This window comes from Schistocerca americana, chromosome 3, assembly GCF_021461395.2.
Source record: "Schistocerca americana isolate TAMUIC-IGC-003095 chromosome 3, iqSchAmer2.1, whole genome shotgun sequence".
In the NCBI taxonomy this organism is placed as follows: Eukaryota; Metazoa; Arthropoda; class Insecta; order Orthoptera; family Acrididae; genus Schistocerca; species Schistocerca americana.
Window position 1 is genome coordinate 943370109 of NC_060121.1, and position 18317 is coordinate 943388425.

General features: G+C 47.0%; 2 protein-coding genes across 2 annotated transcripts in view; both read left to right on the top strand.

Annotated features, from left to right (window-relative positions):
- Nucleotides 1-7540, top strand: part of LOC124606562 — a 934387-nt gene extending 926847 nt beyond the window's left edge. The window contains exon 9 of the mRNA XM_047138545.1: nt 7457-7540. The gene's annotated coding sequence lies outside the window, so the exon portion shown is untranslated. The remainder of the gene's footprint in view (nt 1-7456) is intronic.
- The window catches only part of LOC124606563 (SH3 and multiple ankyrin repeat domains protein 3), a 147307-nt gene that overhangs the window by 13478 nt on the left and 115512 nt on the right, over nt 1-18317 (top strand). Inside the window, exon 2 of the mRNA XM_047138546.1 lies at nt 7457-7802. Coding sequence (XP_046994502.1) covers nt 7457-7802 — 346 coding nt within the window. The remainder of the gene's footprint in view (nt 1-7456; nt 7803-18317) is intronic.

The window sequence follows — 18317 nt, forward strand, 5'->3', positions numbered from 1 at the left end:
TGCTTCCTTCTCAAAGGTGTCCTACAGAATTGAAGAAGGAAGCTTCGTCTCCTCATTTTCCGCTTGATCTGCAGCAGAAAACCAGCGCTGTATTGTGTTTAAATTGTAGATAATTCCTTGGAGCTATAATAGTAAACAAGGAAAAACTTCAGCTGTTCGGTGTTTCTGGCTTTAATGTACAGTAGTTACTAGCGGCGTTCCTACATCTACATTTGTAATACGCAAGGCCCGTGTGGTGTGTGCAGAAAGTACATACTGTTTAGCATTAATTTCCCTATTTACCGTTCCATTCTGGGATGGTAAACGGGGAGAAAGACCGCAGAGATCCCTGGCTTTGGTCTTGTTTTGGAACGTAGTTTTTTGGAATGTTGAAAGGCTCCCCGCGATGTGCAGCAGTGTCTTTCTTGTAGCGTCTCTCACTGAAGTTTGTCGAAGAATTTGGAAACGCCCATACTCTCGCTAAACGAACACATGACAAGGTGTCTGCTCGTCTTTGAATCTTCTCTATCTCTTCCGTTAACGCCCGCATCTCGTGGTCGTGCGGCAGCGTTCTCGCTTCCCACGCCCGGGTTCCCGGGTTCGATTCCCGGCGGGGTCAGGGATTTTCTCTGCCTCGTGATGGCTGGGTGTTGTGTGATGTCCTTAGGTTAGTTAGGTTTAAGTAGTTCTAAGTTCTAGGGGACTGATGACCATAGATGTTAAGTCCCATAGTGCTCAGAGCCATTTGAACCATTTTGATCTTCCGTTAACCCAACTTCGTAAAGGTCCTAAACAAACGAACAGCATTCAATATTTGATACCATTTTGGCTACACAGTATGTTGAACACTGCAATGGACAGTCCATTTTTTGACTGATGAAAAATGTATAATAGTGGCAGTTGTGGCTGATACTGCAACTAAGAAAAGTTATCTATTTGACGCCAAAAGACCTTCCTATAACTTGATACAATGCTAATCCGTGACTTGAAGATGGTCGCTTGGCAGAAATTGCTTGTGTGTGAGAAAATGTAGAGTGCCTTAAAAAAAACGTGAAGCACCCAGAAGGGGAGAAAGAAACGAAATGAAATCTCACCGGGTGAGAGGGTGTGTCAAGTTATTTCAGTGATTTCAAAATAATGTCAAATTTACGAAGAACTCGGGAGTGAGTCCGCTTAACAGTATGACATTACACTGCTTCCGGCATGCACTGATTCATTTGGGAAAAATGTCATGAAGGCGTTGTACCCTCTCCTGAGCAAGCTGGTCCAGAACTGGTGCTTGACATCCTGCCCCCCCCCCCCCTCCCCCTCCCCACAAACACACACGTTCTATCGCAGGCACATCTGGCAGCGTTGGTGGCCACTCAGGCAGTTCATAGACACACGTGCCATGCGTGGACGAGTATTGTCCTGTTGAAAAATGGCACCACTGTAGTATTTCGTGAAAGGTAACACATGAAGACACAATACGTCCGGGGCATACAGTTGCGCCAATCAGAGTTCCATCGATCATTACCAGCCGCGACCGAACTCCCTACACCATGATGCCAGGAGTAACGTGGCTGTGCATCTCCAAAACGGTGGAAGAATTGAGTCCCTCCCCATGTCGCCACCACACTCGACGGTGATGATCATCTACGGCAGTGTGAACCGCGAATCGCTGGACACAGTGCGACTGCGTTCATCAGCAGCCCATGCTTCCTGTCACGGTATCACTCCAGACGCAGCCGTTCATTTTCTCGATGTTAACGGCAGCCCACACGTGGGGCAGTAATTCTCTAGTCCAGCTGCTGCGAGTCTCCCGGATGACAGAGAACGTTGCAGGGAGTCCATTGCTTACTCTTCCTCCCTTCTGGTGGCCGGACGTGGTCGACGGGAACGGTGACAACTAGTATGCTTGCCCTCAGATTCCCATGCTGTCCAACATCAGGCCACTGTCGCATCTGAATGTTCGACAAATCTGGATGCTGCACGATTCGACCAGCCTGCCAAATGGAGACATACAAAGAGGCTCATTTCAAACTCTGTCAGATGGCGATAGCTCTGTTTAACACGAGTTTATGGCATCTCCGAGTCCTTCACAGTGATCACCTAACATCTGTCACTATTCACGCCCCGCATATTCCATACTGGACCTGGCAACAGCATTAAACAAAAATAATACAAATGCACTCCGATGGCCGCTCTAGTTGTCACAGAGAATCACAACACTAGGCATTGATAAACGGCGTTCAAAAAGCAGTACAACACATTTTTTTCTCGGACGATTTCTGTTGTGTTGCCGAGAACGAAAGCGCGGCGGGACCAAACAGGAGCGCCCCGCGAACAAGCAAAACGAACGGGGAAGGACGGACACGAACAACGACGGACGACCGAGCAAGACCTAACGAACAACAACACGCAAATAGCAACGGGGTCACAAGCGAAACCTCACGAATCCACGATGTCCACTCGTACACGGAAACCAAGTAAACACGCTGTCTGTAGGTGAGATGTCGATAGACTAACGCGAATATCAGACTGCCTGCTGAGCGAGAAGCAGGCGTTTTAAATACCTGATAGAGCACGTTGCTATTGGCCGCTGGGACCACGTGCTCCACCGTGGCGCCCTCACATTATACCCAAGCCAGGAGCGCGCGCGCCGCCACGGCTTACGGCGCGACGGCTGGATCTACCTCTAGTTGTATTCGAGGTCCATGTCATATGGCACGGATTCGAAACCCGCGGCGCTCGGTACCAGAATTTCGGTGGAAAAAAGTGCGGAATCTGTTGTAGAACAACGTGGAGTAGTTCTGCTTTGGCCCCTACAGTTTCATGAAGTTCCCATAGGCGGCGGCGGCTCCATACCAGCATCTGTAATGCTGGAGTGTTCCAAGCACAAAGCTGTCATTCGGGTCTCTTTTGGTGGAAAACCGGAGCATCACAGATATTCATAGGCACTTGCGGAATGTCTACGAAGACCTGGCAGTGAACAAAAACACGGAGAGCCGTTGGTCGAGGCGTATTGTCACTATTGCAAGGTCGATCTCGCGCGTACCGGCTGGCCGCACAGAGCTGACTGCTGCACGTTGGAGGTGACCGACGGATCGCAAACGTCGCTCCACAACTTGACGTCTTCTTGGTAGTGCTGGCGCATTCTTCCACCATTGGTGTACTCGAAGCTGTGTGCCCGCTGGGCAAAGAAAAGAACACAAAGAGCAACGAAGGACCATCTATGAGGAATTGCTTGCGCTTTAGAAGGCTGATCGTGACCTTTTTTTGTCAAACTTCATCACAGGCGATGAAACATCGGTTCGTCACTTCGAGACGAAAACAAAACGCCAATCCATGGAGTGGCTCTGCACCACATCTCCTCCGAAGCAAAAGCTCAACAAAGCCACAGCCTCAGCCGGTGAAGTCATGGTGACTGTCTTCTGGGTCTCTCGAGGGGTTATTTTGTTTGATGTCTGCATCTACATCTACATCTACATGGATACTCTGCAAATAACATTTAAGTGCCTGCCAGAGGGTTCATCGAACCACCTTCACAATTCTCTATTATTCCAATCTCGTATAGCGCGCGGGAAAAGTGAACACCTATACCTTTCCGTACGAGCTTTAATTTCCCTTATTTTATCTTGGTGATCGTTCCTCCCTATGTAGGTCGTGTCAACAAAACATTTTCGCATTCGGAGGAGAAAGTTGGTGATAGGAATTTCGTGAGAAGATTCCGTCGCAACGAAAAACGCCTTTCTTTTAATGATGTCCAGCCCAAATCCTGTATCATTTCTGTGACACTGTCTCCCATATTTCGCGCTAATACAAAACGTGCTGCCTTTCTTTGAACTTTTTCGATGCACTCAGTCAGTCCTATCTGGTAAGGATCTCAAGCCGCGCAACAGTATTCTAAAAGAGGACGGACAAGCGAAGTGTAGGCAGTCTCCTTGGTAGGTCTGTTGCATTTTCTAAGTGTTCTGCCAATAAAACGCAGTCTTTGGTTAGCCTTCCTCACAAGATTTTCTGTGTGTTCCTTCCAATTTAAATTGTTCGTAATTGTAATACCTACGTATTTAGTTGAATTTACGGCTTTTGGATTAGACTGATTTATCGTGTAACCGAGGTTTAACGCGTTCCTTTTAGCACTCATGTGGATGACCTCACACTTTTCGTTATTTAAGGTCAACTGCCACTTTCGCACCATTGCGATATTTCTTATAAAGCGTTTTGCAGTTTGTTTTGATCTTCTAATGACTTTATTAGTCGATAAACGACAGCGTCATCTGCAAACAACCGAAGACGGCTGCTCAGATTGTCTGCCAAATCGTTTATATAGATAAGGAACAGCGAAGCGCCTATAACACTACCTTGGGGAACGCCAGAAATCACTTCTGTTTTACTGCTCACCCCTCAAGGTGAAGAAAAAAATTGAAGAAAGAGTCTCAGGGCATTGGTCGCCACAAAAAAATGCAACGTAACTTCTCCGTGACGAAGCGAGGCCTCACGCAAATCTGCGTACCCGCGAGGAGCTCAGAAAACTTTATTTGCTGCTCTTCCTCATCCACCAAACAGCCCGGATCTCGTTCGTACTTTCAATCTATTTGGCCCAATGAAGGATGCCCTGTGGGGGAAGCAGTACGCGGATGATCCAGCAAGAAGTTGGCTCCGACATCGACCAATAGAGTGATACAATGCGGGCTTAGAGGCCTCCCAGCAAGGTGGCGTAAGGCCGTCCCATTGAACGGAGAGTATGTTGGGGATTTTGTAGCCAAAAGGGTGGAGAATGAAATGAATTATTGGAATCCGGAATGTGACCAACCTGCTTTCAGAAAAAAATGTTCCTTTAGTTATCTATATCTACATGATTACTCTGCAATTCACATTTACGTGCTTGGCAGAGAGTTCATCGAACCACAATCATACTATCTCTCTACCATTCCACTCCCGAACAGCGCGCGGGAAAAACGAACACCTAAACCTTTCTGTTCGAGCTCTGATTTCTCTTATTTTATTTTGATGATCATTCCTACCTATGTAGGTTGGGCTCAACAAAATATTTTCGCATTCGGAAGAGAAAGTTGGTGACTGAAATTTCGTAAATAGATCTCACCACGACGAAAAATGTCTTTGCAACTCGCAACTCGCGTATCATATCTGCCACACTCTCTCCCCTATTACGTGATAATACAAAACGAGCTGCCCTTTTTTGCACCCTTTCGATGTCCTCCGTCAATCCCACCTGGTAAGGATCCCACACCGCGCAGCAATATTCTAACAGAGGACGAACGAGTGTAATGTAAGCTGTCTCTTTAGTGGACTTGTTGCATCTTCTAAGTGTCCTGCCAATGAAACGCAACCTTTGGCTCGCCTTCCGCACAATATTATCTATGTGGTCTTTCCAACTGCAGTTGTTCGTAATTTTAACACCCAGATACTTAGTTGAATTGACAGCCTTGTACTATTTATCGAGTAATCGAATTCCAACGGATTTCTTTTGGAACTCATGTGGATCACCTCACACTTTTCGTTATTTAGCGTCAACTGCCACCTGCCACACCATACAGCAATCTTTTCTAAATCGCTTTGCAACTGATACTGGTCTTCGGATGACCTTACTAGACGGTAAATTACAGCATCATCTGCGAACAACCTAAGAGAACTGCTCAACGCATGTCGTACAAACCCGCCGCGCTGATGTGTGAATGACATCTGACGTCTCTTCTGGGCGCTTCACTATTTTTGTCAGTCACAGCTGCTTCTGGAGAACTCATGGCACCGTTTACAGGGCGGCCTTTGGAGAATTCACGATGCAGTTCTTTAGCAAAGTCGATGTGTGGACGTTGTGGGGCGGCGGGTGGAATAATCGTTAATGTTCCTATTATATATTTAATGCTGTTTGCCGTTCTCAACACTGGCTCTCTAACTACAATACTGGCAACCAGAAAGTGATTAGCAAAACGTGAAGCCTGTAATTAGAATTCCTAGTGCCCACTTCATCTGAGAAATACATTTATAGCTACAGCTTATAGCTCTGAGGAATTAGGAGATTGTCTGGGATTCATAATCAAAAACCATTCTCTCTAAAATGTTCACTATATTCTGAAAGTCACAGACCAAAAAGAATACACACAATCCAACTACCAGAGCGCTGATGCCACTACAACTGTTCAAATTAAATGTTTAAGTGAATGCTCGCCATAATTTGATGATAATGTTCATTAAACGCCACGCTAAATAATGGTAGTCGGCAGCTCGTGGTTGTGCGGTAGCGTTCTCGCTTCCCACGCCCGGGTTCCCGGGTTCGATTCCCGGCAGAGTCAGGGATTTTCTCTGCATCGTGATGACTGTGTGTTGTGTGATGTCCTTAGGTTAGTTAGGTTTAAGTAGTTCTAAGTTCTAGGGGACTGATGACCATAGATGTTAAGTCCCATAGTGCTCAGAGCCAGCCAAATAATGGTAGAATGTCTGTCCTGCGGCGGCATGTGAAAATACGACACACGCAAACTGAAGATAGGTCATTAAAGTCATCCCAGAATTAATACTTCACTCGGAAACGATTTCATGGTTACGCGTATGCCGAGTAACTTATTACTGCATCCGAGGCTGTTTACCGGCACAGGTAAAGCTAATCAGCGTCTGGAGAGAACTGGGGCCTTCGTTTTTCACGCAGCTTTCTTACATATAAAGCCGCGGTGCGGACGGCTAAGGGAATGCCTGATCAAATCGGCTCTCCCGACTAGCCGCTGGGCTAGTAATGCACCACTTTAAGTTATCGAATAAATCATTGCTTCCTTTGCTGATGGCCGATGAAGCTTTCAATTTAATTGTGCAATCAGCACACAAGTAAGTAATCATAATAAAAGTCTGACGTGGCTAAGTCAAATATTTTGGGCGAGAGAATTAATTTAATTACACTACACGCAGTAGACGAGCTCTGAACTTGCTCTTTGGAGATACGCTATAGCAATAGTTTTATAGTTATTCTGTTGAAACTTCTCACATTTTTATGATTATAGCGGATCTCCCTTCTACTTAAATTTAAACATCCTAGCTTTATTTATTCGCCTACTTAATCTATCTTGCTTCCTTAATTTCTAAGACAAAAACCAGAAAATCATGAATTTCAACTGAAATTTTAATTTGTGAGATCCAGAAAACTGTTTCTACTAAATTATTATGCAAAAGAAATCTAAATATAAATTTTTAAGTTTCTAGCTCTTTTCTGTTGCGCCAATGATTTTTACAGAAAAACATCCAAATTTTGAAAATGGTTAAAGTTATTGAACTGATATCCAACACATATTGATTTTGTATTACTCCTGTCATGCTAGAAACGTTTCAGGTTATTTACTTCATTTTAAAGTATTGCGCAATATTTATGACGTCAGAGCTAGTTACGGCGGACTGGCTGGCACACAATGGAAAGACTGATGTGAATTTTTTAAGGCGTGAGTAGGCTGCTTCCCTACAACGTGTTGGTGAGTGCGTCGTTTGTCCGCAGATGTGAAGCTGTGATGGAGGACGGCGGCTCGGCTTGCGGCGGCGGCAGCGCTGGGGGCGGCGCGTGCTCGCCGGTGCCGCTGGCGGCGGCGGTGCCCGTGGCCGTGGCGCTGCCGGCCCCCACGGCGTCGCCCCCGCCCGTGCCCGTAGCCCCTGCCCCCGGGGGCGGCGCCGGCCCCGGGGGCGGGCCCGCGGCGGCCCAGCAGCAGCAGCAGCAGGCAGCGGACGAGGGCTACCTGCTGGTGCGCGTGCACGTGCCCGAGCTCAACGTGCAAAAGTGCCTGCAGTTCCCCAGGGACCAGCTGGTCTGGGACGTCAAGCAGCAGTGCCTCGCCGCCCTGCCCAAGGTACGCCGCACGCCGCGGACCTCGCAAGTGTGCTTCTTATCGGTTTATCCGTTTCAGTTTCTTGTCGGTCCGTCAAGAGCGATGTCTTTCAAAAGACAAGCTGCGCTCTTTCCCGTCAGCTTGGAGTGGGTACTTTCATCGTGTACTGTAATAACAGTCTCCCAGCCACAAACGAAAAAAATAAGTCACTAACTTGGACGAATAGGAGACCTTTAGTCTCCTGGAGTTCAGGTACGTCTAGACTCTAGATAGATGAAGTTAAGAGTCATAGTCATGGAGACGACTCTAAATAAAAAAATGGGTAAGAGAGGGGAGCAGTGATGAAGAGTGTGGTGAGGAGTAGGCCACCCCATGTGAAGTACGAGGCGTGTTTCTTTAAGTAAGTACCGTTTTGAAATTAAAAAAGACGTGCTAAGATATCTCAATAATTTTACATTTACATGAAAGCCTCTACCTTAATCTACTTTTCTACATAATTTCCCTCAGTATTGAGGCACTTGTCATAACGTTGTATCAGTTTTTTAATACCCTCCTTATAGAAGTCTGCCGCCTGACTTAACCACTGCATCACCACTGTTTTGACTTCGTCATCGTCTTGAAGACGCTGACCGCCCAGGTGTTTTTTCAAGTGCAGGAACAGATGGTAGTCACTGGGCGCAAGATCGGGGCTGTACGGAGGATGATCTAGAGTTTGCCATCGAAAAGATGTGATGAGATCTTTGGTCTGATTCGCCACATGCGGATGGACATTGTCTTGCAGCAAAACGATGCCCTCGCTCTACTACCATTTACTGTTGCTTTGATTCTTGTGTGACGTAGGCCACCCATGTTTCATCGCCCGTAACAATTTGGTTTAAGAAATCATCACCGTCGTGGTACCGCTCAAGGAAAGTCAATGCACTGTCTAAACGTTTGGTTTTGTTTTGGGTACCCAACGCGCGCACAATTTTCGGTAATTCAAGTGCTCGGCCACAACGCCATACGAAACACTACGAGAAACATTAGGAAAGTCATCCCGCAAGGAGGAAATCGTAAAGCGTCCGTTTTCTCTCACCTTATTGCCCACTTCCTGCACAAAACTTTCATTAACGACCGAAGGACGCCCACTCCGTTGTTCATCATGCACATTTGTGCGGCCATCTTTAAATGCTCTCACCCACTTTCTTACCATTCCATCACTCATAATGTTTTCTCCGTAAACTGCACAGATCTCACGATGAATATCGATCGCTTTTAGGCCTTTAGCACTGAGAAATCTTATAACACCCCGTACGTCACAGTCGGCGGGACTCATGATTATCGGAGACATCTTAAAACACTCAGTACACAACGTGAACAAGGAAAATTAGACTGTAATGGTGTCAGTGCGTAGATTATGGTACAGGCTTTCATGTAAAAACAAAATTGAGATATCTTAGCACGACTTTTTTAGTTTCAAAACGGTACTTACTTAAAAAACACGCCTTTTTTCGTAGATTTTCGGGTGAGCAACTGTTGAAGTTTCGCTGAGAGAGGATTTGGAGGGATAGGGTCGAAGGAAACAAGGAATGGGGATTACTTCTAACCCCCCCTTGAACGACGAGTTCAGTACGAACGAAGTACAAGCTCGGAATGTGGCACGGTAAGTGATATCCTTTCTAAAGAAACCATCATGGGCTTTACCTAAAATGATTTACGGAAAATCTAAATCCGGATGGCCCGGCACAAATCTAAACCATAGTCCTTCCGAAAGGAGCCCAGTCGGTTATCCACTGCATCACCTCGCTTGGTTGGAGGGGTGTAGGCGAAAGATCGGGACAATGACAGCGTATTTTATTTAGAAATGAGAAGGCTGATGATAAGTTAACAGCTATTTCATAAAGCTTCAGGACTGCGCCCGGATGACGTCGACTTCTTACCACGATATTTCGGCTGAAAACCGTTCAGCCATTTTGGGTGAGTGTTTAGTACTGGAGACTGTTAGTTCGCATCGCTGACTTTGTACCAAAAATTAGGGATCAGACGCATGCGCAACGGCAGCCACTGCATGAGCGACTTGTGTCGAGTTTCGCACCCTATTACAATATTGCTCCATGCCGCGCAGGTGCTTGCTTTACGGTGATACTACATGCGCGCTCTCTGTCGGAATGCGGGCTTGCTTACTTAAAATACAGATTTCAGATTAATAACATTAACTGCCGCTAGACGTCTCACTAGTCATTCGTAGATATCAAAGAAATCATCGGGCCCCACGTCCGCCCCCGGTAGCTGAGTGGTGCCGGCCCCGGTGATCTAGCGGTTCAGGCGCTCAGTCCGGAACCGCGCGACTACTACGGTCGCAGGTTCGAATCCTGCCTCGGGCATGGATGTGTGTGATGTCCTTAGATTAGTTAGGTTTAAGTAGTTCTAAGTTCTAGGGGACTGATGACCACAGATGTTAAGTCCCATAGTGCTCAGAGCCATATCAGCTGTGCTGCAACAACATATCTAGTAAGGCTCTCAACTGTTTATTTCGCCGGCACGGTAGCTCAGCGTGTTCGGTCAGAGTGTTCAGCTACTATCTGTAATAAAAAAACTGAGCGAACAGATGAACGAACAACCTGAACGGGTGTCATCGGACGTCCGCCACGAACAAATACAATGAACAACATAGGACAAAATAAATAAAAAAAAAAAAAAAAAGTGGTCAGCGCGACAGACTGTAAGATTGTAAATCCTAAGGGCCCGGGTTCGATACCCGGCTGGGTCGGAGATTTTCTCCGCTCAGGGACTGGGTGCTGTGTTGTCCTAATCATCATCATTGCATCCCCATCGACGCACAAGTCGCCGCAGTGGCGTCAAATCGAAAGACTTGCACCAGGCGAGCGGTCTACCCGACGGGAGGCCCTCGTCACACGCCATTATTATTATTATTATCGGGTCCCACGCCTTATCCAGTTGAAAGCCGCCATCACGATAAATAAGATTTTCTGCCAAACGTATTTCCACCGATTCCTTAACAACTGGGTCCCAAAATGATCTTGTCGAGGCCAAGATTTCCGTGAGGGAATAATCTATGGAATGTCTTGTGAGGTACAATGCTCGGCTATGGCTGACTTGCTGGACTGCGAAAGGCGCGTGTGGCTATCATGTTCAACGCACCTTTCACGCACTCTGATGCGCTGCGTGCGTTGCCTTTGTCACATTGGCAAGGTATTCTGAAGATTCCAGGCCTCCGCAATCCCCAAAACGTCGTTTACCGAATTGAGAAGAACTAACGTCTTTGTACGTGAGCAGAAGATTACTTTGATATGATGTTTCCTTAAGATTTTGCCTAATTTCGACGAAATATTGTCGACACATGATAGGAACGCCGCTCCTTCTCTTGATCGTGTGGGTAGTCAGGTTTCGCCCTCCTTAAAGCTATGCAGATCTGATGTGGAGAATATCCATCATCCTTGAACACAGATTGTCGGTGTTCCAGCTCCTTTGCAAGTCTGTCTCCATCAGACACAACATGTGCCCGGTGCACCAACGTTCGAAAGAGGCCCATAGTTTGTGATGAGTGGTGGCAGCTCGGCGCCTGCAAATTGAATCTGTATGTGTGGACTTACAGTAAACGGAATGCCTCAATGGTGAATCCACTTTCCGACTGACCAAGACATCTAGAGACAACTGCCTTTCTCCACTTCCATCGTAAACTTGATATTCTCGTGTGTTCAATCCAGATGATCCAGACAGCGGATAGTTGTTCTTTGCTGTGGGGCCAAATTACACATCGGCAGAAAAATTTTGGTTCAACTTCTGCCGAATCAAGTGCCTTCTGCTCGAAGCCTCCCATAAAAAAGTTTGCTACCAAAGACGAAAGAGACCTACCCTTGGCAACACCGTCAAGATATTCACTGTTGAATAAAAATTAGGTGGAGGAAAGTGCTTTCAACTGGATAAGGTGTGGCAGCCGGTAATTTCTTTGATATCCGCAGAAAGTAAACACTTTATGGCTGCTGACACGTCTAGCGACAACTACTTTTATTAATATAACATATGAATTTTAACTCCATAAGCCCGCATTCCGACAGAGAGCGAGCACGCAGTATCACATTGCGCCTGCGCTTGCGCGCCATAGATGGAACAGTATTCGAAGAGGGCGCGAGACTCGACAGAGGTCACTCACATAACTGCTGCCGTTGCACATGCCTCTCCGCGCCAATTTTTTGGTACAAAGTCAGCGACGCGAACTAGCAATCACCAGCACAAAACACTTAACCCTAAGATGGTGAATGGTTCTCAGCAGAAATATCGTGGCAAGAAGTTCACGTCATCCGGCTGCAATCCCGAAACTTAGTGCAGTACGGTTCAAGCCGGAAAAATTTCAAGAATCACAAGTTAAGAGGTTTCTAGTTACAGGATTTACAGCATAAGATGTGCGTGGGTGTTTAATATCGTTGAGAAGAGAGAGAAATGGAATGAACCAATAAGGGATTCGTTTGGAAGAGCATTTCCAAAAACCAGATGTCGAAGAATTTTAGGGGGAGGCGAAATCAAGGGGACTTTGGCCAGGATTTTGAGGATACTGCGGAACAGAGTTTTACAGGTGTGGTGGATGGCGAAGGGATGCAATCCATATTTTCCCACGTTTAATGGCCTCAGTCAACTCTGTGATCGTCGGCGTAAACGCTGGCAGCGGATAACAAAGGAACTGTGTGTTGTAGACGTTTCCGCCCGTCATGCACACAGGAGTGTATGGTTTGTACACCCATTAAATGTATAGCTAAATAAATAAATCGATAAGAACCACATTTAAATTTCCTTATCGCATACCGTAGCTGACAAGCGGACCTGCTGTCAGGAGCTTTACATCAGCGGAGCCAAATAATACTTTACTTGAACATTATGGAACATTTCAGGTGCTGCTAAAAATTAAGGAATGTATTTCCTTCTACGTCACTTCCATTGAAAAATTACCTATAAGTTATTTTAGAAGGATTACGTAGAACAGTAAAAAGCAACGCAAGCTAGTAAATTGCCAAAAAGAGCTTGTGCAACACCACCAGTGAATATCACGAATATATTTCAATAACTTTGGCAAACAGATGTAACATTTAAGTCACAACTCACCAGCTTCACCTGTATTGTTGTGATATGCTTTTTTTTTTTTGCACAATGCTTTCCGCAAGCGATGCTGAATTCAACACAACTCGCACTTCCACAACACACACACTACGACATTACACTCGACACAGTCAAAAGTTTGTTGTTGAGTACACGAACTCTCTTTCCAACAGGGGCTATTGGTACATTATGCCTCACATCGAACATGTACTAGAAGGACATGTTGCAGCACTTAAATACACTCCTGGAAATGGAAAAAAGAACACATTGACACCGGTGTGTCAGACCCACCATACTTGCTCCGGACACTGCGAGAGGGCTGTACAAGCAATGATCACACGCACGGCACAGCGGACACACCAGGAACCGCGGTGTTGGCCGTCGAATGGCGCTAGCTGCGCAGCATTTGTGCACCGCCGCCGTCAGTGTCAGCCAGTTTGCCGTGGCATACGGAGCTCCATCGCAGTCTTTAACACTGGTAGCATGCCGCGACAGCGTGGACGTGAACCGTATGTGCAGCTGACGGACTTTGAGCGAGGGCGTATAGTGGGCATGCGGGAGGCCGGGTGGACGTACCGCCGAGTTGCTCAACACGTGGGGCGTGAGGTCTCCACAGTACATTGATGTTGTCGCCAGTGGTCGGCGGAAGGTGCACGTGCCCGTCGGCCTGGGACCGGACCGCAGCGACGCACGGATGCACGCCAAGACCGTAGGATCCTACGCAGTGCCGTAGGGGACCGCACCGCCACTTCCCAGCAAATTAGGGACACTGTTGCTCCTGGGGTATCGGCGAGGACCATTCGCAACCGTCTCCATGAAGCTGGGCTACGGTCCCGCACACCGTTAGGCCGTCTTCCGCTCACGCCCCAACATCGTGCAGCCCGCCTCCAGTGGTGTCGCGACAGGCGTGAATGGAGGGACGAATGGAGACGTGTCGTCTTCAGCGATGAGAGTCGCTTCTGCCTTGGTGCCAATGATGGTCGTATGCGTGTTTGGCGCCGTGCAGGTGAGCGCCACAATCAGGACTGCATACGACCGAGGCACACAGGGCCAAGACCCGGCATCATGGTGTGGGGAGCGATCTCCTACACTGGCCGTACACCACTGGTGATCGTCGAGGGGACACTGAATAGTGCACGGTACATCCAAACCGTCATCGAACCCATCGTTCTACCATTCCTAGACCGGCAAGGGAACTTGCTGTTCCAACAGGACAATGCACGTCCGCATGTATCCCGTGCCACCCAACGTGCTCTAGAAGGTGTAAGTCAACTACCCTGGCCAGCAAGATCTCCGGATCTGTCCCCCATTGAGCATGTTTGGGACTGGATGAAGCGTCGTCTCACGCGGTCTGCACGTCCAGCACGAACGCTGGTCCAACTGAGGCGCCAGGTGGAAATGGCATGGCAAGCCGTTCCACAGGACTACATCCAGCATCTCTACGATCGTCTCCATGGGAGAATAGCAGCCTGCATTGCTGCGAAAGGTGGATATACACTGTACTAGTGCCGACTTTGTGCATGCTCTATTGCCTGTGTCTGTGTGCCTGTGGTTCTGTCAGTGTGATCATGTGATGTATCTGACCCCAGGAATGTGTCAATAAAGTTTCCCCTTCCTGGGACAATGAATTCACGGTGTTCTTATTTCAATTTCCAGGAGTGTATTTATTTATTCACGCGAACATACACCGAGGTGGCAAAAGAGTCATGGGATATCTCCAAATATCCTGTCGTACCTCCTTTTTCCAGCGTAGTGCAGCAGTTCGACGTGGCATGGGCTCAGCAAGTATTTGGAAGTCCCCTGCACAAATTCTGAGCCATGCTGGCTCTGTAGCCATCCAGAATCACGAAAATGTTGCTGGTGCAAAATTCTGAGAACGAACTGTCTTCTCAATTATGTCTCATAAATGCTCGACGGAATTCATGTCAGGCGATCTGGGTGGCCGAATTGCCCAGAATATTCTTCAAACCACTCGCAAACATTTGTGACCCGATGACGTGACGGAGCTGTTCGGGAACATGAAGTTTATGAATGGCTGAAAATGGCCTCCAAGTAGCCGAACACACCATTTCCAACCAATTATCGGTTGAATTGGGCCAGAGGACCTAGTACGTTCCACGTAAGCACGGCCCACACCATCACAGATCCACCACCAGCTTGCACAGTGCCTTCTTGACAACTTGGGTCCACGGTTTCGTGGTGTCTGCGCCACACTCGCACCCTACCATCATCTGACCAGTCTCTTGGGTCCAACCGATCGGTCACGAAAGCACTGGCGCCGGTCGTCTTCTACCATAGCCATTTAACGCCAGATTTGGCCGCACTGTCCTGACAGATGCGCTCGTCGCACGCCCCAGATTTACTTCTGCGGTTATTTCACGCAGTGTTGCTAGTCTTGTCTGTTAGCTCTGAGAATTCACCGCAAACGCTGCTGCCCTCGGCCGTTAAACGAAGCCGTCGGCCACTGTGTTGTCCATAGTGACAGGTGTCTGAAATCTGGCATTCGCAGCACACTCTCGATACTGTGAATCTCGGAATATTGAATACCTTAACGATTTTCGATGTGGAATGCCCCGTGCGTCTAGCTCCAACAACCATTCTGCGTTCAAAGTCTGTTAACTCCCGTCGTGAGGCCAGAATCACATCGAAAACATTTCATGTGAATCATCTGAGTACAAATGACATCTCCGACAATACACTGCCCGTTTATACCTTGCGTATGCGATACTACCGCCATCTGCGTACGTGCATACCTATCCTATGATGTTTGTCACCTCAGTGTGATTCGCACATTGGTTATTTTCGCTTCAGTGCTATAACGCAGGATATGGTTACTAGTGGTGTCTTAAAATAATATTTGGTGATAAATAACAATAAAGCACAGATATTGCTGATGGCAAATGTGCCCGTCCAGTACAGTTTGCCGACAGATTGGAATTACTACCAGAACGTGATTTAGTCTTTTCCATCGTGAACACCGAGACAAGATAACTTTGTGGTTTGGCACCAGAATGCTACATATTTGGAGTGCTGCAAAATATACGACTATAATGCACGTGTGTGCATGAAATGTACAGGGTTATTACAAATGATTGAAGCGATTTCACAGCTCTACAATAACTTTATTATTTGAGATATTTTCACAATGCTTTGCACACACGTACAAAAACTCAAAAAGTTTTTTTAGGCATTCACAAATGTTCGATATGTGCCCCTTTAGTGATTCGGCAGACATCAAGCCGATAGTCACTCGGCGCAGCATGTCCCCATCAATGAGTTCGAAAGCATCGTTGATGCGAGCTCGCAGTTGTGGCACGTTTCTTGGTAGAGGAGGTTTAAACACTGAATCTTTCACATAACCCCACAGAAAGAAATCGCATGGGGTTAAGTCGGGAGAGTGTGGAGGCCATGACATGAATTGCTGATCATGATCTCCACCACGACCGATCCATCGGTTTTCCAATCTCCTCTTTAAGAAATGCGGAACATCATGATGGAAGTGAGGTGGAGCACCATCCTGTTGAAAGATGAAGTCGGCGCTGTCGGTCTCCAGTTGTGACATGAGCCAATTTTCCAGCATGTCCAGATACACGTGTTCAACCGTTTCTTCGCTCAGTGCAGGCCGACCCGTTGATTTCCCCTTACAGAGGCATCCAGAAGCTTTAAACTGCGCATACAATCGCCGAATGGAGTTAGCAGTTGGTGGATCTTTGTTGAACTTCGTCCTGAAGTGTCGTTGCACTGTTATGACTGACTGATGTGAGTGCATTTCAAGCACGACATACGCCTTCTCGGCTCCTGTCGCCATTTTGTCTCACTGCGCTTTGAGCGCTCTGGCGGCAGAAACCTGAAGTGCGGCTTCAGCCGAACAAAACTTTATGAGTTTTTCTACGTATCTGTAGTGTGTCGTGATCATATGTCAATGAATGGAGCTACAGTGAATTTATGAAATCGCTTCAATCATTTGTAATAGCCCTGTATGTAGCATCCCTCGCGAATAAACACTGAACGCACTTCACTGATTGTGGATAAGTAGATGGCCGTTGAGCAAACTTTCTACAAAGTGCCATTTGGGTTTCAGTCTACATTTAAAAACACACATGTGCCATGTTGTAACAGCTGCATAAGACTTGTGAACAGGAATAAACGGCACTGAATTGCATGGACCACCAATCAATGCGAAATAATGTCCAATGGAAGGGTCACTCAAGAATAGCACTGGACTGCACTAAGTCGTGGTGCAGACTGTAGCGCTGGAGAAACACGAACGTCGCATCCTCGCTTCAGTGCCTGGCCAGTGTGCGGCGCAAGTAACGTAACAGAAGTTGCGAGGCAGTGGTGACCAAAACCAGTTCGAGTAGAAACTTCTGGATTGTATACCGTACCGGGAGATGAATTTTTTTATTACTGTACCTATTTTCATATCAATGGAAATTATAAGGGACAGTCAAATGAAAACGATACAGGTGGTAAAAAGTACGTAAATTGTTCATTATTTCAAAAGTAATCTACATAACGGTTAATACATTTATTCCAGTGTGAGACAAGACAGTTAGTGCCTTCAAGGAAAAACGTTAGCGGTTACCTACGCAATGATGATTGTAGCCAGGTGTGAACATTTTGTCTTCAGGGCTCCAAATGTATGGAAATCGGATAGGGAGAGATCGGGGCTGTATGGGGGATGTGTAACGGCTCCCCCATCCAAACAACTCTGGCAATATGTGGGCCCGATCTCTCCCCAAGCGATTTCCATATTTTTGGAGGCCTGAAAAAAGACGTTTGTGACCGTCGATTTGCATCGGAGGAAGAAATGCGCGCCTGGGTACAATCATGGTTCCGTAGGCACCCGCAAACATTTTTCCATGAAGGCTTGTCCCACTGTGGGATAAACGTATTAACAGTTATGGCAATACTTTTGAAGTAATAAACAGTTTACTTACTTTTCCCATCTGTCTCGTTTACATTTGACTACCCCTTAAAGTTTGCTTATGAACTGTAGTGGTTTGGAGCTACATAAAAGTCAGACGCGCGGTCGAATACATGATTTGAGCCACTCATCCCTTACATGTCGCGTCATTGTGGAAAATGCCTGAAGGGGTAAATGAATAAACCACATGCCGCTCACATCGGAAGGAGTGTTAATAAATAAAGATGGCTCGCTGGCTACGTGTCTGACTACAAATCCGAAGGTTCGAGGTTCAATCCCTGGTCAGTCCTGGGATTTCGGGATTTCTTTTTGTCACATATCGCCTCTTTCGTCACTGGGTATAGTTTGCGTATTTGAAAAATGCCAAGCAGCATCGCTACAGAAATTCAAAAGTCTCTGTACAACTTGCTGAAAGTTCGTTAAAAGGTCAGAGGAAGACACGGTCAACTGGCCGCTGTGGCCGAGCAGTTGTAGGTGCTTAAGTCCGGAACCGCGCTGCTGCCACGGCCACAAGTTCG